This window comes from Pongo abelii, chromosome 5 (genome assembly GCF_028885655.2).
Source record: "Pongo abelii isolate AG06213 chromosome 5, NHGRI_mPonAbe1-v2.0_pri, whole genome shotgun sequence".
Classification (NCBI taxonomy): Eukaryota; Metazoa; Chordata; class Mammalia; order Primates; family Hominidae; genus Pongo; species Pongo abelii.
The window spans coordinates 39669526-39693228 of record NC_071990.2 but is presented as its reverse complement, the minus strand read 5'-3'; the positions used below and the strand labels follow the sequence as shown (position 1 = coordinate 39693228).

General features: G+C 44.4%; 1 protein-coding gene across 3 annotated transcripts in view; it reads left to right on the top strand.

Moving 5' to 3' along the window:
- KIF6 (kinesin family member 6) overlaps window positions 1-23703 on the top strand; it is a 386393-nt gene that overhangs the window by 281625 nt on the left and 81065 nt on the right. For all 3 annotated transcript variants that reach the window (XM_024248395.3, XM_054558770.2, XM_054558771.2), the window contains 2 exons: window positions 2393-2501; window positions 13544-13599. In XM_024248395.3, the coding sequence (XP_024104163.3) occupies window positions 2393-2501; window positions 13544-13599 (165 nt within the window). The remainder of the gene's footprint in view (window positions 1-2392; window positions 2502-13543; window positions 13600-23703) is intronic.

The window sequence follows — 23703 nt, the reverse complement described above, 5'->3', positions numbered from 1 at the left end:
CCAATGTTTTGTTCCTGATGATAAGCCCTTGGTACTTCAGGACCCCTAAGTGCCTTTTAAGTCACCGAGAGTATTAAATCCTTCCAGTGTAACTTTCCCATAATGTGTACTTTATTCCATTGTAAGTCTTTGAAAGTTGGTGATGCATGTAGAATATGTTATGCTGCTGGCCCCGAATTTCTTAGTAGGACCTTCAAGACTGTACACAATGATCCCAAACTGCCTGTGCTTGTCTCCTCTGTGCATTCCACGTCCTTTCTGCTCCCACTGCCTAGGCCCCAGTGCACCTCAGGGAAGGTGTGTTTCATGTTGTTTTGTGTTTTCATATTGTCATTTCCTTTTGTGTTGTTGGTTGTTGGGAATATAGTTAGTCCCAGTGGTTGCTCAGTGCATTGTAAGTTCTCCCAGGAGTGGCTGCCGCCACAGTGCCATGGGCTCTGGAGTGGTCCTTTCCACTCAGCTGTCAGTTCACACTGTCAGCTCTGCAGAGAAAGCAGAGCCTGGGAGGGAAGAGGCTGTGAACCCTTCCTCCCTGCAGCTTAAGCAAGCTTTCACTCCCACCCCACAACCCTTTCACCCACCACCCCCACACCTCTGTTGGTGGAAGGCTGCTCATCAGCTCCCCTATGGGGGGCAATTTGGAGATCCCACAAGCAGGCTCCAGTGTGGTCTCTGTGGAGCTTTTCTCTTCCCATCTCCAGTCCAAAGTCTCATGCCCTCTACTGTCTGTTATTATTTTATTACGTAGCAAAAGGCATGCACTGTTAGAACTGGGTGCAGACCCGGACAGGGGAAAGGTACGGAATGAATCCGCTGGCTCCTGATGGGCTCTGCTGGTGAAACATGCCCCTCAATGTCTCTCATGCATCAGGGATCATCTTTCCGCGTCTCACACAAGCGGATTCCCAGGCCTACCCAATTCTAGAGTGTGCAAGGCAGATGTGGAGACAAAGCCGAGTTGTGCCCATTTGCTTCTGATCGGAAAAGGGTGGGGTGTCTTTGTGTGCCTCACCATTTAGACATTCTTCACGGTGCTATTTTTATCAACAGTAATCATTAAATTGGTGTCAGATGGGCTAGTCCAGTTACTCACCCTTAGGATGGGTGATGGGACTCAGAGAGTTTTTTCCAGGCAAGAGGAGATGTGGTATGTGGCCCATATGAAAGCCTCTGTGGAACCCTTGGCCTCAGAGTGAGCCTCACTCACCCTGGACTGTGTTCCCGCAGCAATAACAGCAAGGCTTAGCACCACCCAGCTTCATTCTCAACCTGATTCATTTAACAGATGTATGCTGAGCACCTTCTAAATGCCAGACTTTGAACAAGACACAAGGATTCACAAAACAAACAAACAAACAAAAAACTATTATCTCTACCCCCTGAGAAACTTACATTTCACCAGAAAGGATTGCCATGTGAAGTGGCAAGTGTCCACTGGGCTGTGCATATTATAGGTGTATTGATAAGGAACATGGTGGAAAGAGGGTTTGTTCTGCCTGGGCTTTGACAAAAGCTCCATGGAGGTAGAGTTACTGGAGGAAAACATGAGAAAAGGCCTCCCAGGCAAAGGAACCAAGGGCAGAAGCATTAAAAAAAAAATGGCTCTGTAGCTGCATCCAAAATCCAGCAGTGAATTCAGCTCTCACTGAGGGATCCCAGGCACATATCTGCACTGACCCTCACTCCAGGAGGTGGGGAGGAGGAGAGCCTGGTCCTGGCTGTACTGACCGTGGGTTCCAGAAGTTGAACTCTGAACAGCACCCAGCAGTGAGGGTTGGCCTTTATTGGCAAAGGCGATACAGGATATTGAAGTTAGAGATGACCTAGGGACCCCTGCCATGGCCAGCTCATGGGTCTTGTGATTGAGAACCTAACTCCTGAAGAAGAGCCGAGACCCCCTCACTAACCACAGGAAACAATGAATTGTTACACAGAGACTAAGAGCAGAATTATCTAGATGCTATCTTTCAGTTGGGATTATAATTCCTTTAACTAAATGCCTGGAAATTTAACAGAAAAACAAAATAGGGCATACCAGGGAGAAATGTGGCACTGAACGATGGTAAGAAAATGCATTTGCAGACGTCCTCGGCAATCCAGGGCTTGGCGCTCTGGTTTTCATTTCCTCCAAGCAGGCTTTCCAAACCCCGCCCCCTACAAGTCACATGGCTGTGCAGGCACAGTCCTGCGGAGTGCAGCGGGTGGCACTGGAAAGGCCTCCTCAGCAGGTTGGTAGCCAGCTGGAAGAGCCTGGGGCCACCTGTCTGGTCAGAGTCTCTCTGCTGTGGGCCTCTTGGAGCCAGGGCTGGTTTTGTGGTCTGACTAAAGTGACAATGAAATTAATAGGATCCTGATGCTGTGACTGAGGCCATTTCCCTGTGTCTCCAAACAGGAATGAGAGAGGAAATGTCATTAGGACGCCAGGAAGCTTTTGAAATCTTCAAGAGGGACCACGCTGACAGTGTTACCATCGACGACAACAAACAGATTCTGAAACAGAGGTAAGGCTGTCTCAGAGAGCAGCTGGTCCTCCGAGGCTCAGCCAGGCCAGCCTAGAGATTTGCTTACTCTGTCCTTCCTAATCTGCCCAACATAACTATTACAAGAAAGGCATACTGTTTATTCAGTTTCACATTTAATTATGTCCAGCCTGGTACAATTCTCCTTCATGTGTGAGCCTCACCATCCCAGTACTACTGGGGTAAGCAACTTTAGGGCAGGGTCTGTTACTGACAGTATCAACGTGATTTACAATTCTCACATCATACATTCATTCTCATCAGCCTGTACTCTATCCATGTCTTACTGTTCCAATGGAGGGGGAAAAAAGTCTATGGACCAAACTATATTCTTAGAACTGCAGGCACTCCAGCTGTTCTGGAGAGCAGTCCTGTCTTAGTCAAAGAAAATATGTGCACATCTTGTGACCCAGAAGCCTTTGGTGTCTTCTCCAGGCCAAAATCAGAGCAGGCAGGATTATCTGCTGACATGTTGTCAGATGGGGCTGTACTCTGGACCCCTTCAAAAGAAGCTTACTTAGAGGTATATAATTTCTTTTAGCTAGTCTGTGAGGTATATGCATATCCTCAAACTGTAGCAAACAAATTCTATCAGATGTAGGGGTCTAGAGCTCAGAAGAAAGAGTGAACTCTCATATGTCACATGGGACTCTGGATCCTAGCACACAGTAAGTTTTCAAGAACTATTTGTTGAATTAAAATGAGATCTGGGTTTGAGAATCATAGGACAATTCAGGAAGCCTAAGAAGTAGATGAGCTCTCAGGAGGACATGTGGCAGTGCTCAGGCCTAAAGAGGGGAGCCATAAGGGAAAGGAGTTTGAAGGGAAGGTAGAGAGGAAGGAGGCCATGGTGGAGACTGAGAAGAAGCATAAAGAAGAGGGGGTGAACCAGGAGAAAATAATGTCCTGAGAGCCAAGTCAAGAGGAGAGCTGGCTCCAAGAAGAAGCAGACTGTCAGTAGTATCAGATGCGACAGAAATAAGCAGGAGGAAACTGGGAAGTGTATGGAGATTTTGCAACTAGAGGGCCATTGGCTGGACTGCTGGGCATGGAGGAGCGAGTGAGAAGAAATGTCATTGCATTCAAAAAGTTGGTGATAGATGAAAAACATTTTTTTTTGAGATGGAGTCTCACTCTGTTGCCCAGCCTGGAGTGCAGTGGTGTGATCTTGGCTCACTGCAACCTCCACCTCCCAGATTCAGGCAATTCTCCTGCCTCAGCCTCCCGAGTAGCTGGGACTACAGGCACCCACCACCACACCTGGCTAATTCTTTGTATTTTTAGTAGAGATGGCATTTCACTGTGTTAGCCAGGATGGTCTCAATCTGCTGACCTCGTGATCCGCCCACCTTGGCCTCCCAAAGTGCTGGGATTACAGGCATGAGCCACTGCACCTTGCCAAAAAACATTTTTTCAAAGAACAAAGAGAGGTAGCTTAAGTAGAAGAGAAGTTGGTTTCAGTATGGGAAAGAATTGGCTAATATTATAGACCACAGAATAAGCCGGTGGTAAGAGGGAGGTAGAGAAACAACAGGAAAAGCTGACACAGCAAGGCTCCTGGAAGACAGGAAGGTAGGGAATAAAAGCTCAGTGGAGGTTAGCCCTGGAAGGGAGCAAGAATGGAAAAACAAATCAATATGGGGCTGACATTGGCACACTGAGAATAGGAGAGAGAAAATTAAAGATGACCTCAGTTTTCTCTGTGAAAAAGAAGTTGAGGTAGAATAGGAGACTTGAGGGTGATGATGAAGGTTTAATACAGCAGCCACAGGGAATGGGAAAGAAGGTAGACCCAGAAGAAGGAAAAAGAAAGGCAAACAGAAAAGCAAACCGCAATGAGGGTCAAAGGCCCAGCCTAGACTATCATCCTGGCTTTTACACTTTACCAGAGGGCAGATCTCAGCTCATTCAGGAATCCAGTGAAGGGAGTGGGAGTATATGGCTCTGTATATGGAGGGCAGTCCAGCCCTTTCTAGTCAAAAGAACTACTTGCTTCCCGCTGTGACCCAGCAATTCCTCTTCTGGGTATATTTCCCAAGAAGTTCTCATGCAGGTTTATAAGGGGACATACTCCAGGCTGCTATGAGCAGCCTTGGCTATTCATGGCCAAGGAGAGTTGGAAACATGCTGAGTATCCATCACTGGAGAAGTAGACAAGTGGAATAATGCAAATGCCCCATGAAGCAGGATGCAGCAGGTGGGAGTCATGGATTAGATGTATGCATACAAATTAACATAGATCTTAAAAGCATAGCACTGAGTAAGAGCACATCATTCAGATAAATTACAAATAGATCCATAGAAAGCAAAGAAAAACATGTGAACAAAAAGATATACTTTAGCAAAAAGGTATACTTGATGAGTCCCTGGTATACTTTATGAATCCCACATATACTTTAGCATACTTTACCCACAAGAATGGGAGCAGGGCATGGGGATAAAAAGGAATGAATGAGTAAAAGAATAAAACAAGGGGATAGGGGAGAAAATAAATTGAATCCAGTGAAGCTGAGGACTGTCTCCCTAGAAAGGGGGACATATGCATATCTGCACAAATTTTAGCCTGTAAATCCAACGGTTTCACAAGCCTTCTAATGCTTATCCATGTTGTAAGCCATGAATTTTTAATATGGCTAGTTGGATGTGTTGGGGCAGGATACCTTGTCTGTCTGAAGATAAGCATGTCAAGCTAGCTGCCTCATCCAAAAGACTTCCAAAAAGCTTCAGCCATGTCTATACGAGAGGCTTCTTAGCTTACACCAGGGACTCGTAACTGGCTTCATATTAAAACAACCCACAGAGCTTTTAAAAGCTACCAAAGCCTGGGCCCTGACTCCCCAGATAGTCTAATTAAATTAGGTGCAACCTGAGCATCTCTTTTTAAAAAGCAGATTCCAGTAGCAAGTAGGTTTGAAAACCACTGGCTTAGACAGTGTCCAGAAACCATGAGATCCAGAATCTCTAAGGTAAGATCCCCCAAACACTACAGATTAAAAAGAAATTACGAAGTGATTCTTACACATGCTCAAGTCAAAGAACCACTGACTTAGGGAGAACATAGCACTTCATCTTTCTTATTCTAAAGTTGGCATTGTTTCTGGTTCTGGTTTGTAACCTGAGTTTAGGTCTATTTTCAGCAGGGATTTGGGTCGGGGGTGAGTGGGATGAGGATATTGTGGTCTTCCAAAGCCTTCTAATATAGAGCTCACTTAACTCTGTACAGTACAGTTCTGACAACCCACGTGACAAATGTGCTTTTGAGTTTAAACATACCTAAGTTATGCAGGATGGGCTGGCAATACCAGTGATCCCATCTTCCTTGTGGCCATAGTGCAAGGGAACTAAAACTCACACAAGCTTTCCTCTGAAAAGAGGTTTTCCCAGCAGTAAATCAGTCTTTTTAAATCAAATGAAAAGTCAGGAGACCAGCCCATATTTTGTAAAAAATTTCTATATCTGTTTAATGTTCCTGTAATACTAACCATTAAGGGACTATCTGGTATAGGGGATGTAACCCAGAACCTGCCCCTTTCTTAGGATTGGAGCTCTTATTTGCATTGATGGAGAGTATTGAATTATTAGATATTACATGTTCATAACTGCTTAAGGAAGGGGAATAAGAAAAATGTTCTTTATGAAAACAAATAACTGCATAAGCAGGGTTTCCACAACAGACATCAAAGGAAGGCCTCACAGATGCTCATAGGGTCACTTCCATGCCACCCTTACTTTAGGAAATGCTCTTCCAGTAACCCGGGCCCCTTCCACACATTTGCTTCCATTCCCTCTAGTGACAGAAAGGACTCATGTGGCCCAGCTGTGGGAAGACGGGCAGTTCTGGGAATAGACACAGACTGGAAGGGGTTGACTCAGGGTGAAATTCAGTTATGGCTTCCTGCCTCATCTCTAAGCCTCAGCTTCCCAATAAACCTCAGCAATCAGGACCCACCAGCCTGGACTCCCATTTCACCCCAGACTTCTCACATCAGACCAATTCTGTGGTCTGACCGTGCTGGTGTTGGGACATTATGTTGGCAAAGTGCCACTAAATAGGGGCTGGAACTAATTGCCCCCACGCAAAAGCCTTGAATGAGTTCAGCCTCTCTAACCCATAGCAAGTAGGTTCTAAGCACAAATGTAGGGATTATTGGTGACCCACAATCTTTTCTGACTCTCTCAGCCCTGCCCCAGAGTATAAGAATTGACTTAGAGTTGCAGGAGGGGACAGTGAGTGGTCCCCCCATCCCCTTCATTCCATGTTACTTTTTTCTGAAGAGACAGAGTCTCACTCTGTCACCCAGGCTGGAGTGCAGTGGTGTGATCATGGCTTACTGCAGCTTCAACCTCCCGGATTCAAGTGATCCTCCTGCCTCAGCCTCCCGAGTAGCTGGGACTACAGATGCATGCCATCACACCTGACTAATTTTACCTTTTGTAGAGATGAGGTCCCTCTATGTTGCCAAAGGTGGTCTCGAAGTCCTGGGCTCAAATGATCCTGCCCACTCCCTGGGCCTCCCAAAGTGCTGGGATTACAGGTGTAAGCCAATGCACTCAGCCCCATGTTACTTAATAGTAAGGTTTTTCTTCCCCTTTTTCCTGCACGCTTTGCTGCTCTCACGGGGAATTTCTAGCATCTCTAAGCTCTGGTCCCCAGTCTGAGGAAGTTGTGCTGCCTGTATGTGACAGGAGAAATAAGATGTTGGCACATGAATAGGATGTTCGCCCTTTGGTGAACTAGAGCATGTGAGCCAATTCTTAAGCCAGATTTTTCAGCAGAGAACAATTGCAATTCACAATCACATTTTCCAGGCATGACTCATCCCTATAGTATACAATAATATGAAGAGAGGCTGGAAACCCCATGCTTGGCAAATACCAGTGCCCAGGCACTGCAAGCTAACTTACTTTTGTGGCAGATTTTTCATACAAACTGAATCCATCAGTCTCAGAGTCCCATTCAATAACAAAAGAAGAAATAAATGGGGAGATTAACTGCTATTGGAAATGAAGGTGTTGAAAATGTAAATTAAACAAAGCAAAGCACCCCTTCACTCAGTTGGATCTTTTGACATAGAATCAAACAGCCATCTAAAACCAACAGGAAAACCAGACCGAGGGTGGAGAGAAACCGTGTGGCACCATCAGGAGGTAACTCTCATGGTGAGGAGGAGTTTCCTGGCTCCCATTAGACTTTCATTTTAACCCTTATGATTTTTCCTTTTTTTTTTTTTGTATTTACATCTTTTCTGCTGAACTAAAATGATAAACTCTGAGAACAGAGATTAGATTAGAATCTTCTCAGCCTCTCCACAATTTTAAAAGCAGTGCTGGCCACAAAAAAAAAAAAAAAAAAGGTACTCAAAAAACACTTTTTTTGTTTGTGAATGACAATTTGAAATTGACTTTGAGAAATCTTGGCAGCCAAGAAAATGGCTGGAGAAGACTTTACAGCTTCCGAGAAGTAGGAGGATGCAGCAGGCTTCTGGAGGGTCAGGGGAGGAGCTGATCAACTAGAGGCGGGAGAGGGAGACCATAGCAGGAGAGATGAAACAGGAAAGGAATACTAGCATTTTTAAAAAAGCTTAAGGGGAACAAAGGGTGGATCTTCATCACAATAAAGTGAAGGCAGCCAGAGTACAAGGTACAAGTTTATGGAGGAAAAAAATGGCAAAATATAGGCCCAGTCTTCTGTCCTCCTCTCTGACAGGGAAGGGTATTGGATGTTCACTCTATGAAAAAGCAACATATTAAGTTAGTTGTTCTAGACAAGAAAAGTAGGAAAGATATTGTAGGAACCCTTTGCCCTCAAACACATATTGGCCCACCATTCTCAGGAAGCAATCTCAGCTGGCATGACAGGGCATCTGGGTGCAGAGGCTCTTGGGGACTGAGTGGCTGATGAACACCAGCCCCCCTCTTCGGCCCATGGGTAAAAGCAGCCACAGCCCATGATCCCTAGTGAATGGTGTGTGGGGCAGAGCCAGCTGTTTCCCCAGTCATGATGAGTATCTCCGCGTGACACACCCCACAGCAGGGTGGGATTCTTTCTGGAACTGATCTTGGAAGTTAATGTCAGATTCTCCCTCAATTCCCCCATCCTTTTTATTCGCATTGAAGATGAGAAACTCAGCAACCATCTTGAGTGTCCTTGACCATTGACTTGCAGACATCCCTTCTAATCCTTTGGTTTGCTGAGACAAACTATTGTCTGTGGTTACTGCTTCCAACACACATTCCCACCTCACAGTCCATCACATTCGCTACGGGGGGTTCCTACACTGCCAGGCCATGGTCATAATGAATTTATGACACACAAAACATATTTGCATGCATGCTCTTTCCACATCAACCCAGCCCTGACGGCATCTCATTCTAATCCTAGAAATGAAGAGCCTGAGACCCAGTTGCTAAGAGGTGAGGTAGGCATTTGGTCCTACTCTGACTTCCAGTCCAGTGCTCTTCACTTGTGCACATTGCCTTGGCACACACACTTGCTCATGTGTTTATCTTCTTTTATTCTACAAATATTTATAGAATGCTTACTAGGTACAAGCCCCTGTTCTAAGCCCCAGAGATAAGAGTGAATTAAGCAGATGTGATTGCTGTCCTCATGGAGCTTACCATATTGAAAGGGAAACAAGCAAGTAAACAGGCAATTCACATATAGTATGTCATCTGCCTATGATGGCAGAAGTGCAGGGTGCTGGGGAGCACCTGGGGGTGTCATGCATTGCAGACCTGCACAGTCCTGGAGAACTGTCCAGAGGAGGAGACATCACTGTGGAAACTGAGGGGTTAGGCAGAAATTAGTCAGAGGAAAAGACAGGCTCCAAGTAAAGGGGACATCCCCAGGATGAGAGACAGTGTGACACTTGATGAAACTGAGATTCAGGCCTGCCTGGGAAGGTTGTGGGGGATGGAAGAGAAGAAGCTGGAGAAGACAGCAAGAGCCAGAGTGTGAAGAGTCTACTTCACCCTGTTAGGGAATTTGGACTTTCTCCCAAGGTCACTGGGAAGCACTTGAGGAGTTTTGAGCAGGGGAGTAACAGGACCAGGTTTGCATTAAGAGGAATCACTCAGGCTAAAATGTGAGGACTAGCCTGCGGACAGGCAGTGCGAATGCAGGGGAAGGAGCAAGCAGTGGTTGCAATAATCTGGGAGAGTGATGGCAGCGTTCTGCTCTCAGGCAGTTGGAGCTAAGTGGAATGCTCTGATAGATATTGAGGATAGAGGATGGCTGAGACTCCAGGATTGAGGGAAGGTGCTAATGGAGAGAGGGCAAAAGGTAGCGTGCAGGTTACTGACATGAGCCATCCATAAGTGATGGTGCCGTGCATTGAGACAGGAACAACAGGAAGAACAGGGGAGGTGTTCAGGGCAGGTGATTAGTTCTTTTTGGGTACAGTAGATTTTAGTTATCTTCAAGGTATCAAACAGGCTGTTGGATACCTGAGTCAGCAACTAAAGCAGGGCTGAGATGGAGATTTGACAGCTGTCAGTTGAGATAGCCAAGGAGATGCTGGCATAAAGGGAATGCCTATAGGGAGTAGGGAAAATGAGGAGTGGGCCTAGGACAAAATCCTGTGGATTATCAACATTCAAGGAAAAGGCTGCAGAACGCATCAGCAAAGGAGACTGAGAAGGAGGTGCCAGAGAGAGGGGGAAAAAGACAGAAGAGCCAGGGCCCTTGGAAGCCAATGACAGAGCATTTCCCCAGGGTCTACAAGTACCTGCCTGGTGCACAGTGGGAGCCATAGATCAGGAGGGCTGGGTGTTACGGGAAGCCAGGCTAGCAGAAGAACACCAGAGCATTGCATTCCTTCTCCCTTCCAAGCCCAGCCCCTGCCCCTTCACAGGATTTTGTGTGCAGGTGACACGGCAGCCTGCCTGCATCCACACTGGAACTGCACCCAGCTACCTTACATGCCCTAAAACCAGCCACACAACTAACAACGCCCTAATAGGAATGCCTTGGCCCCAATAGAAAGAAATCCTCGGGCACTCATCAGTGGTCCTGGCTGAGTTACACAACCTCCCTGGCCCTCCTCAAGGTGCAGCCTCATCAGCATAGCAGTGAGCAGCACCTTAGGCTATTGTACAGGGGTGCAAGGTACCCTTGGCCAGAAGTTGGCTTCCTGAGCCATCTCATGGATGAGGATGTGCCTTTTAGAAAATCAGAAGGCAGGAAACTCCCCCTGGTGAAGTTTAGGTGAGCAGAATTCAGACGGAGGGGCAGGAGGAAAGGGAGCAAGTGAGGAGGGAGGGAGACTGGTGCTGGCTGGAGAGGTGTGGAGATAGATGCAGGTGGGCCAGGAAGAACGTGGCAGCACTGATGGGGTCACCCTCTTTCTCGCATCTTTCCTAACCGAGTCCTTAGCCTTCTCATCTCTCCCATCTCCTTTGACACTTGCTCTTTCCCTCTCCACACTCAGCGTTGGGCCTTTCGGAGTTTGTCTTGACAACCAGGGATCAGGAACACATGTGGGTGGGGTGGCCTGGAGTGGTGACAACTTCCAGAGTGACGGGAAAATGGTCTCATGAAGACTGCACAGCCCTCAGACCACACCTCTCCAGTGGGAAAGCCCTTTTTAGCTCAGGACTGGGCTGCAACAGAGAGACAGGAACAGCTCGTGGCTTTCCCCACAGTTTCTGCCAGCTCTGGAGCAGGGCGGCTCTTTGGAGAGAGTTGACCACAGCACTCAGCAGCTCCCTCTGCCAGGCCCCCCAGACATATCTGGGCACCGCCAAGGCTGGGGGACTCCATCCCAGGCCTGTCAGGGCTTCTCTGGGCAGCACTGCAGTGGAAAGTCCCTCTTCTGCTTATGTTATCTTCCTTTTCTAGCTGTACTCTGGTTTCCTCCAGCATTGATGTGAATTTCAGTGTGAATTTCAGCAGTTTTGCACCCTTGCTCTTGTATTTTCCTTATTCCAAAGAGTCTAAAGCTTCCAGAAGCCTATGGAACAGGAAATGGGAGGAGTCACTCGTTGAGCAACATGTGACTGTCAGATCCTATAAATCCTAGACACTGGGGATGGACAGAGCAGTGATGAAATGGTCATAGGCCCTCCCTTGGCAGAATGGAGAGTTGAAGATGGTCCTCATCTTCCGAATGGCCTGCAGCAAATGTCGCCTTATGCCTGCCCAGCAGCAGAGGCCATATGAGCCCATAGAGCCCAGCACAGTGACCTGTGCATCATGTAAATGTCTGAATTGCATCAAGTGGAACTGTACTTCTCCCTGGAAAGTGACAGGCCATCACTGAGGAGAGGACATACATAATCTACGATGAGCCTGAACAGCCTTAATAAGGGAGCCATGGGCGGAGTCCCAAGAAGCTAACATTGAGAAAAAGTTTAGTCCCCTTCCCTGGAAACCTCCTGTCCACAGTCCCAGGCCAAGCAGACAGATTTGGAAAATAGCAATGACATAATTCACACTTCTTTTCCATCCAACACAGAGCAGTCGTGGCACTCTGGCCTTTGCTTATGTTGTTCCCCTGCCTGGAATGCCCTCCTCTGCTCACTTCCTCCAACATAATCCTAGGCAACTAAAGTGTTCAAGGATGAAACAATAGGATATCTGGGATTTGCTGGGATATTAGAGACGGGGAAGTGAGAAGAGAAGAGCGGGGAGGAGGAGGGGAAATAGTTGAAATAAAACTGGACAATTAATAAAATGTGATACTGGGTATGTTAGGGTTCATTCTACTGTTCTGTGTATATTTGGAAATTTTCATAATAAAACATTTTCTAAAGACTCCTGTGGATCCACAAAACCCAGGTCACTCCCACCTTGTACATGAAGCTTTCCTGACAGCTCCCCGCTCACTCATGGACAGGCCACTCCCTAGTCAAACTCTAATGGCATGACTAGCACCCGCCAAGGCGCAGTCATTTAATTCAGCCATATATTAGGTGCTTGCTTTCATAGGCTTTCAATTGTCTCTTTAACTTCATGGCAGAAAGGAGAGGAGGGAAAGCAACTAACATTTCATGAGGACCCACTATGTATAGGGACTGAACTACATGTTCTCACATAGGCCATGTCCTGTCTGCTTCTCTAGCACAAAGTTGGCTCATTGTGGGTGTCTCAAACATAGGCCAGAAACATAAAGGAATCACTCACTAAACATTAGCACAACGATCTGGTAGACTAGCATGAAGCCATCAAACATATGCATCCCATAATATAGGGAAGGACTTATGTTATAATGCTAAGTGAAAAAAAAAATCAGGGCACAAAATCATATCTGTAGTATGATCCCAACCCTATAAAAACTGGCTCTATAAAAGACGGGGTGGGTACGTGTATCAAATGTGCTGATTTCTGGGTAGAGGAGTACTTGAGAATTTTTTTCTTGTTTTTATATTTTCAAAAGCTGGCTTAATAATGGTATATAACAGGAATCAGCAAACTTCTTCTATAAAGGGCCAGGTGGAAAATATTTTCAGCGCTGTAGGCCACGCAGTCTCTGTCACATCTAGTCGACTCTGTCTTGTAGCGTGAAAGCAGCCACAGACAATGCGTCAGTGAATAGGGGTGGCAGTGTTCCAGGGCAACTTTATTTACAGAAACAGGCAGCAGGCCGGATTTGTCTCATAACCAGCCATAGTTTTACAACCTCTGATATATTATTTTATAATCAGAAAAAAGTTATATAAGTATATATTCTTTGGTTATAAGATCTTGGTATCATAATCAATAGAACATAGCACAGAAACCTTACAGCCAGGCTTTATTCTGATATCTTTGCATCATGAAATAACATAAATTAAAAATCATAAATGAGAGACTATGAGAATACAAATTCTGTGCTGGATAGAGTAAAAATTAACAATACCTATAGTTAATACCAATTTTCTCTCTATTTTTAAGCCTAATATGTTTTACTTATTTAGATTTTTCTTTTGTGTCTTTCAATAAAGTTTCATCATATTTTGGTGACCTCTAAGAAATCTATTATTTTTAAAACATCTTGTAGGATGAACAGAAAAACTACAATTTTCATTTTTTTCCTCTCCAGATTTTCTGAAGCCAAGGCCCTGGGAGAAAGTATAAATGAAGCAAGAAGTAAAATTGGTAAGCAGATGATATTCTGTGAGCCTCTTTCAGAAACCATTTTCCTGGTGAAAATCAGGTCGTGATGTGCCTCCAAATGGCCATGAAGCCCAGTTTCAGGAGAGCCCCTGCCAAGGAAGCTGCTTTGAGAGCCTTCCCTAGGAAGTGTGTGATCCAGCCCACCACCCAGCAGGAAAAGCACTTTCTTTTGTCTAGAACTTGAACTTTTCATCCTCAGGCAGACCTGAGCTCCAGCATCCCAATCAGAGAGTTGTGCTTTTCCCTGGTGTTTTTCAGCAGTAGCTCAGCTAATCATAACTTCACAGTTACAGTGAGACGTCATTTCTATTTCAAGTATGGTGAAACACTCTTACACCTCCCAAAGCTTCTACTTAGCATATTTGGCACAGGTACGATATTTTAGCATCATTCAGTAAGCCGGTGGGAGGATAAGAGGCAAAAACAAGCCATCGTGCCTTCCCAGGGTGGAGGCTGCCACGGAGGGCTGCCCACTTAGGTGAGTACCCCTGCAAAGGTGAAGTTAAGGCAAGAGGCAACTCGGTAAAATGTGCCTCGGATTCTCTTTTTTTTTTTTTTTTTTTTTGAGACAGAGACTCACTCTGTTGCCCAGGCTGGAGTGCAGTGGCGCGATCTCAGCTCACTGCAACCTCCACCTCCCAGGTTCAAGTGATTCTCCTGCCTCAGCTTCCCATGTAACTGGGACTATGGGTGCATGCCATCACACCCAGCTAATTTTTGTGATTTTAATAGAGATGGGGTTTTACCATGTTGGCTAGGCTGGTCTCGAACTCCTGACCTCAAGTGATCCACCCACCTCAGCCTCCCAAAGTTCTGGGATTACAGGTGGTGAGCCACCACACCCAGCCTCAAATCCTTTTAAAAGTAAGAGGACAATGTTTTTTTCATCCCAAACTAAAAGATACCACAGAGACCCATCTCCCAGGCCCAGGGCAGCTTCACAGAGGCGATCCCTGTGCCTCACCTCTGTGCTGGAGAAGGCAGCAGTTACCGGCTCACAGCTGGCCCTCTGGGTCTCTCTTACTACGCCCTTTTCTCCGCCTACAAGTGAGGACAGGACAGAAGCCACTGTGAGTGCCCCCTTTAATCTTTCTAACAGAATATAAAAATCATGATAGCCTTAGTTTGTCTCGGTCGGTAAACAGGAGCCCCACAGTCCCCTCTGTGGCCTGAGACAGAAGGGGCTGAGGCAGCCAGACCCAGAGCCACACCCAACAGCCACACTCAGAATCCTTGTGTCTCAGGGGTTCTTGACCTAAGATCCAGGATCTTGATAGGAGAGAAATGCCCCTGTATTTTTACTAACCTCTAACTGAAATTTAGCACCACTTCAATGATGAACCCAGTGGAAGTTACAGAGGCTTTCATGTCACATCACAGAGGGGCAGACGTTGTAAAATATCTTTTGTGCTATCAGTACAGAATTACAGTGGTTATTAGACTCACCATTAGATCTTTTTATTTAATACATTTATATAAAAGTACATAGATATTTCTGTATCACAAAAGGTTTTACAATTCTGATAACTATTTCAATATAATTGGTTTATCTTAAAAGCCTGTGTATTTTACTTTATGCACCAAATTATTATCCTGAGAAGGGGTCCGTACAGTCATCAGACTGCCAGAAGATCGCTGGCGCAAAAAAAGATTTCAAACCCCTTTCTTGACCTGGATTCCTGAACATCCTAAAACTGCATGAGAAAAACTGGGAGTTAGGAATGTTTGTATTTTTCTGAAGATAATGTCCATCCATAGCTTATCTGATTCTCAGAGGGTCCAGTCACCCACACCAATAAGGAAATTGATTCTAGGCTGATCTCCTTCAGGTGGGAAGGCAGACACTCTGCTGGGGGGCAGCCCAGTCCCAGAGAGTGGGCAGTGATAGTCTACTTGGCTTGAAGGGGAGAAGGAGGGGAAAGAGGAAGCTGACTTCAGTGGAGCCAGGGCCAATTTGTCAGCATCCTCTTACCTCAAGGGACCCAGTGGTCTGTTTTCATCCTTGGAGGGATAAGAGAGAAGACCTTTTATAAACTGCTTCTCCCTAAGAAATTATATAAAGTTTTGCTCTTAAAAAATATCTTACTCTGTAAACCAAAATAAAACCGTTCCAACATTAATGAAATAGACTAATGATGGAAGGCACCAACTGACTATACTAATATACTTAGTTTTTCACTCTGAGTACAGTGGAAATAACTACAAATTCCCCATAACTGTGGTGCAATCGTGTATGTTGGTGGAGCAAGTTTGCCACATTCTGAAGATTAGGCAGATTGGGGGCTGCCTTAAAAGCTGCACAGGTGTTTCCTGCCCAAGAGCCAAGGGCCGACCAACTGAGGGCTGTCATTGATCTGCCCAGAGAAGGTGTCTGCTTATAATTCATGCTCAAAGGACCCAGATATGCTAGGGGAAGATCTGGACAAGTAAACTTTTGTTTTATCCAGAAAATAACAAGTATAGCTCACACTAATATTGAGACTCAAGCTTCCATTGCTGCCAAGAACATAGTAGTTAATTCAGTGATGCCTATAAAGCCAATGCCAGTCTTCACTTCACTTTATGCAAATACCGAAGTAAGACCCATCTCCTGGCCACCCATCTTTCAAATTGTGCTCTAATCCAAGGGGCCCAGGTGAGTGGGTCACTGAGACTCAGACACATTACTGAATACCCCCTCACGGTGCTTGACCTCAGGGAGTAGCCTGCCATCACGACATCTCAGACACCAGGTTAGGACTAAGGAGGAGGAAGGTGGAACTTGTACACGCATTTAAAACTTCCAAGGCAACCTTGAAGGACACAAGTTTCTGGAAATTTAGGATATGAGTGAGTGCATTTTTCTTAGGGAGAAATGAAATCAAATGGAATTTGTAGTCCCCAAGGAGTCCTTCAGTGAATCTAGGAGGCAGGAGGCAGAAGCATGACATGAATTTACCTTGTCTGCACGGGATGGTGACTCAGCTCCACTCCCAAACTGGGCTACGTCCTGCCTCTGGACCCTGAGGCAAGATTGAGATGCCGAGGGGCACACACGTAATTGGCCTGCAGAGAAGAAACAGAAGCTGTATTTGTGAACTGCAAACCAGTCAGCCCAGATGTTTAAAGTTCAGGTTGCCACTGTCTCCTCGGGTAGTTTGTTTTTTTCTCTGACATTGTGATCCACAGCTGCCTCTTGAGCTGCCTTCCTTCTCAAAACTCCCTAAAGGCTATCATTTTAGTAGTGGCTGTATAATATCTAATTTTTATATGGCATCATCAGTCAGTCTGAACTTCCATATAATTTCCTTTTCTTAAAAGAAGCCAACCCAACTAGGTAGATAAACTCTTGCCACAAACTCCTTTTTGTCTTTCTCTAGACGCCATTTACATCAGTCCTGATGTTGAAATAAGCTGAAATAAGAAATGGGAGGAGTAACCAATTTAAAATCTCCCTGAAAAATAATAAGAGTCTGTGTTTCTGTCGGAGAGCCATTTTTATTGTATCTACCTGTTCCATATACAAGATCATTAGGCTGCTTTTCTTCACATGGGCTGGGGTTTCGTACACGTTCATTTACACCCTGCTTCCATCTGTCATGTCTCTAAAAATGCCACTGAGCCCAAACTGGGAAAAGAAGTAGACTGCTTTAGAGGCAGTGGCATAAGCCAGGCATGGTTTTGCTTACTAGAATCCAGGCATTAGTTTTTTTACATCACTGTTCTACCACTGGCAGCATTGTCTTTGGCAACAAAGGACAATGAATGGCTGTTCACTGGCTTAAGGCCCACTCCAGACTAGTCCTGAAACAACTGCCTTGCAGGCAGGTAAAGCTTGACTGACACCTCTTGGCACCTCTTCATCCCTCCACAGACCCCTCCAGGCCTAAATGAAAACTCACATCACAGGAGGCTGCACAGTGGGTTTTCACTAGTGAGGCACTCAGCAATCAATTCAAAAATCACGGGGAATGTAATAGAAGAAGCTGTTAGTGAGAGGCAAAGAAAAAGAAAAACAAACACTAGAAAAGCTAGCAAAACATTCTGGAAGTTTTTCCCCCTACTCCAAATTCAAAGAACCCCCCAACCCACCATTTGACCAATGCCCTTTTAAAAAGTGTTTCTCTTGTACATTTGGGATTTGAGAAAATCATTTCTCAGATCTGGGTCTCTGTCGGCAGAATAAACCAGACTGTTTTTGCTATTTGTCAGTTCTGTGCATGTTCTGTACTTAAGCGTCATTGGAGGTTTACTTTTGGACCTACCTCCTGCATGTTTGCTTCTTGTAACTTATCCTGGAGTAAGGAAAAGACAACATCCAGTCTGTTTTGCTAGATTATGATGACCTGGATCAAGTATATCCTTTTGTTACTATTTGTTGCCAGCTCCAAATTACAAGGACAACATCAGCAGTAACAGCAGCCTTCAGCATTTATTGAGCACTTACTCCAGGCTGGGCTGAGAACTTGACCTATGTTATCTCATTTAATCCTCATAGGGAGGAGACACACCTGTAAGGTGGGTTTTACCATATATGTCACAGATTCTAAGAGACACAGTTTTTACACTCTTAACACCTGTGTTGTCGGGATGCATTTAACCGTCCCATTAGGCCTTTTTTTTTTTTTTTTTTTTTTTACTCTTAAAAATCTCTGTATTGGCGATTGGTCTTCTAGTTGACATTGTCTTAGAGTCTATGAAATATGGTATTTTCACTGTTTTATAGGGTTTTTGTTTGTTTGTTTGTTTGTTTGTTTTTGAGACGGAGTTTCACTCTGTCATCCAGGCTGGAGTGCAATAGCGCAATCTTGGCTCACTGCAACTTCCGCCTCCCGTGTTCAAGCAATTCTCTGCCTCAGCCTCCCAAGTAGCTGGGATTACAGGCGCCCACCACCACACCTGGCTAATTTTTTGTATTTTTAGTAGAGACGGGGTTTCACCATCTTGGCCATGCTGATCTTGAACTCCTGACCTTGTGATCCACCTGCTTCGGCCTCCCAAAGTGTTGGGATTACAGGCATGAGCCACCGCACCCGGCCAGATTTTTGTTTTTAAATGAGTTGCAGTGAAATGGCCTTTGTAAGTGGCCAAACTAGAATTTCTGTCCAACTCCAGAACTTTTTAACCCTATATATGATCTCCATAAATTCACTTTTACCTGACTTTGACATTGTCTTCTGAGTTTAAATTTCTCTCAGTTGTTTATTCAGTTTCCCTGATTCTTTGGCCTTTATCCTACATGATATGCCCAACAAAAGGCTCGAACTAGACCCTAGCTCAGGAGCTTTGAGCATAGCCCATGAAAATTAAAAGGCTCTTTGTAGCGTGATTAATGACAGGTCATCTTTGGCACTTTGGGGCCCAGTTGTGGCAGTGAGTGGGGCTGAAGTCCAGCCTGCCCTTGCTCTCCATCCCATGTGCGCCACTCAGCATTGCATCTGCCCATAGGAAGGCACACCTTTTTCTAGTTTGCACAAAGGTCCCCCATGGGCTTGCAGCAGCCGTGGTAGGATTCAGTGTCCCACATGTGTTTCAACTATCATTTTCAGTGGTTTGGAGAATAGAGTTGAAGGGTTGTATTTTCAGGCTGTATACAATTCCAACTGAGTGGGTTTATTGATGCTTCAAAAAATACGAGAGAATTCAAAGCATAAATGTAGATGTGGTTTAGTAGGAATAGGTGTAATGAAATATTTATGCTTATGTACCAAAACCAGCACAAATAAGGACTCAAGAAAGCCTGATTAAGGGCAGGCAGAGGAGTCATCAGGGACCAGAAAATAAAAATGTGTTACCATAAAGTAAAAAAAGATTATATTCTCAAAAGTAAGAAATATAAAAGCCAAGATGTCATCCCTTCCCTCTACCCAGCATTTCCATGTCAACATACTGCATTTCCTCAGTAATTCCAGATCCCTACAAGAATAGAAATGGTTCAGAGAAAAGCAGGTAAAGAGATGATTTAAAAGTTACAAAGTAATTTTTGATTTATTAAATGATTCACCACATTTATTTTCAATGACAAGCTCTGCTAGTGCACTAGAGTATTTAGTCTGATTTTTAAAATTACATTTATCAAAAACTTCAATTAATTTTTTGTACCCAACTTGCATTGGTTACAATGTTTGACTGTAAGAATAGAAGGAAATGTGTTGTCTCAGGTAACTGGGGAATCTAAGGAGTACAACTAGCTTCAAATGCATCTCTCTCTCCTCTCTTCTCCTCTCCCTCCTTGTCTCAGTTCTGCTTGACTACATTGTCTGACAGCCTCTCCCCAGTTAGTGGCAAGATGCCCCTGGCAACTCCAAGTTTACGTGGTCTTTAGAATTCGTAACTTCGTTGAAAGGGACCTTGCCCAACAACACTGGCAAAAGTCACTGGAGTGACGAATGATTGACCTGGCTTAAACCACGTACCCATCTCTGAACCAATCCCTACAGCCAGGGGAATAAAACACTCTGACTGACTAGGCCTAGATCATGTCCCCACTCCTCAGGCAGGTGCTTAGCCCATCTGCACCACATAAACTGAACAAAATTTTTAAGGAATAGAGCAGATATCTTTCTCCAAAGGAAGAAATGCTAAGCACACAGAAATTATGTTTACTACAGACCTTACAGAAATTTATCTATGGCCTGAAATAAGAGACATCTGTAAAGCAATGGGAGGTAGTTCTTATGAGAAAAGACAACAGTTAGACTTCTTTATCCTGGAAAAAAGAAAGCTGTGAATGGGGAGCTTAAAGATTGGATTTAAGTATAGGTGCTATAATGGAACAAATACAAAATGGCACATTGAAAACTCGGGGATTATAGGAAAATTAAGACTGGGGGAGACCGCTGAGAACCCACGCTGCTTTAACTCTAACAAAACCAATTACAACCCTGTTAAAAATAATGATATAAATGGCATGCTAAATTCCTAATACATAAGGAAACACAATCTATTATTAAAACATCAGATTTTTTTTTCCAAAATAAGGTTATCATGATAGAAGAGGATTTAAGGAAGGGTTGAGGCTGCTGAGAGATGGAGACATGAGCATCATGTGCAGAGAAGGGGGACAGCAGCACGATAAGCCCCCCTAAGAGACAGCACCCAGCCACGCTGGACCACGAAAAGGAACGTGGAGGCAAGGGGGCTGCAGTTCAGTCCTGCATTTCTCCACAGCTTCCTGGGCTCGGCTGTGCCAGCTTACTTTGTATTCAGTTGTTTTTACTTGGTGGTGCAAAATTTTAACATAAGAGGAGAAAATCCTATGTGAACAAATAAGACTATGTATTACACTGACATCAGTTCCCCGTTAACCAATTGCATATGAGATAATTCCTGTTAAAGAAACATGGTTGTAAGAGAACCGACTGTATATTACTTGATGATATACAGAAGGACTGATAAATTATAATTCAGCTTTAAAGAGATTCAAAAAAGGAAGAAATAATTTGCAATTGTATTGGAAATTTATTTGATCATGTGAAAGAACATTTTGACAAGAAGGTAATTAAATGATAGAGATCACGGGACTCTTGAAAAGCAAGACACAAAAGCATCTTTCTGAGATGACTCAGGTATCTAGAGACAAAAAGAGCAAAGATGACTTATTAAGGTCTCTCTGTAACAGTTCAGGTGTCACTGAAATTGCAGAATATTCCAAGACATGAAGTTATCTGAGTAACAACCCATAACCAGTATGACTGATATCTTCATGAAATTTAATGTTTTGCTGTCCTAGTTTGGAGATCAAACAAAAAAAATGATTTGAAGCAAGTTGGAGGGCTGTAGTGTACATTCACTAGCAAGATTGAGCACTAATAATTATCAAATATAGAGAAGGAAGCAATGATTTGGTTGGAATGCCACCAAAAAAAGATGGATGGCTACCTTTCAAGAGTCCTGACAGAGTAGTCTTACCCTAGTGAGTGAACCAAGGTCCAAGACCTGGCTAGGAGAACAGAGGAAGGCTGACCCATGCCAGTCAAATGGACTGCAAATCAGAGAGGCAACTTATTTATTTACCATGGTGGATGTTCTTTTATAGACAGGAGCTCTTAAACCACCTCTATCCATGGCACATCCTCCCAGGAAACAAGCTAGATGAGTTGTTGAAAGGCTGATAAGTGACCCTCTCCAAGCACAAAGGGAATCAAAACAAAGAGAAGTAAAGAGTTTGGAGAGATAGGTACCCATGGTCACAATTAAGCCTCACAAGGCTTCCATTGCTCACAGCAGTGAACATTCCTGCAGCAATGATAGGCCTTGGTCCAGTCCCTGCCTCCTCTGGACAGTACTCACTCACCATTGCCAACCTGACTCATCTGTTCTCCAGGCTGACCAGCCTCCTTCTGCACACAATACCTCTTTTGCCAGACACAGTAAAGCACCATTTGTGAGGCTTCTTCTTACTAAACCGTAATTTTATCCCACTCCTACCTCTCCAGGATGAACCGCAAGTGACTTTGCATAGGATTTGAGGTCACAGAAACAATCACTTCTAGTTTGGCTCTTTTGATTTTAGAAACATAAACCTGATGAGCTAGCTCAGGGTTAGGATACATGTGTGGTGATGACAAGAATCCCATTAAGGTACGATCATAAGATCTGAGGCCCCTCCAAGCTGTAATAGGAGCTGGAACCAGGACCTGGAGAGCCAAGAGGACCCAGGGTGGCCTTAGAGCCCAGCGCCCTGCCTCCGGGCCTCCCTCAGCGCCTCTTGCTCCCTCTGTGCCTGTCTGCCCTTGTAACCGGCTGGCCCTGCTGACCATAGTCCCACTTCCTCATGGCTTTTGTCTTCCCTGGTCCCAGCTGTACCTGAAAACATCCTTTAATATCCAGTTCCCAAGGCTAATGAGTTCCTTATCTGCTTATTTCTTAGCTCAAAGGTATGAGAAAGAGAATTTGACTGGACCAATTTGTGTGTTCTAGGCTTTTAGGACAGTAGCTGCTGGCAGGCTTAAGCATGTGCTGCTTTGGGGTCAGGAACCCAGCTCTGGTCCAGGAAACTATGACCAAGAAGGAAAAGAGGTCTTGTATGTCAGAAAGTGGCCAGCTAGGCAGCAAAGGGGAGGAAGCTCTCTCTTTTAAAAAGGGGATAGGTAGGACAGGTGCAATGATTGATATCGCATATGCTCTTGGTTTTATCTCAGGGAGAGCTGTGTGAAGATTTTTTGCTAGTTCAGCTCTTATTAGATGACATCAATTCCTTAATTTCCAGGTTCTCAAAGAAGCAACTCACTATTGCCCCTTTGTTTTACCAGTAATCTTAGTGACTAGTAAGGTACATTATAATTTACAGTACATTATTATTTTTCATACAGTCAAATCCATTGATCTTTTCTTTTATGAGTTCCTCCATTGCTTTCATACTTAGAAACAGTCAATGTAATAATAATAATGGTAGGTTGCTCATTGTCAGGGATCTGTTTAATACCTTCCTAAATTTACTTATAGCGTTTTTTATATTGTTCAGTTTTTCACACTCAACTCATTTAGGATTTATTGTAGAATGTGGTATGTAAGCTGAGGCTCTAACTTGAATCTTTTTCAAATAACCAATTTTCTCAACACCTATTTCATTTTAATGAAATGCCTTAAAATGAAATTTCTTTCCCTTATGGGAGAGTCATTTCAGATTTTCAGAAGGCAGCTGATGCATTCTAAATCTCATCGTAGTAGCAATGTACATTCTTGACATGATAATTTTCATTCAAGTATTTCAAAAATAACTTTGCCAGCAGATATTATTATCTAGATATCAGAATAACCCTGCAGAAAAGTGGCAGCTTTATATAAACCAGGAAGCTCCTGGATGAAGAGCCACAGGGTCATATCGGTAAGCGTGTGGTCCCTCCAGGCTGAGGCCCTCTCGGCACTCTCTAAAGGGAAGGAGACTCTCTTTAAATACACCAGCAGGAACTGTGCTCCACTGACTGATTTGCCCAGGGCAGATAGTTGGTAATTTGTTGTTTCACTTCTAAGAAGGAAAAGTGTGTTTTATTGTATTATATTGATTAGAAGGATGAACATTTGTAGCTGGGACAGAGGTGGGGAAGAGGGTTTTGTCAGTGATGCTGAACAGGGAATACCTGCAAATAGCAGAACGTTTGCTGT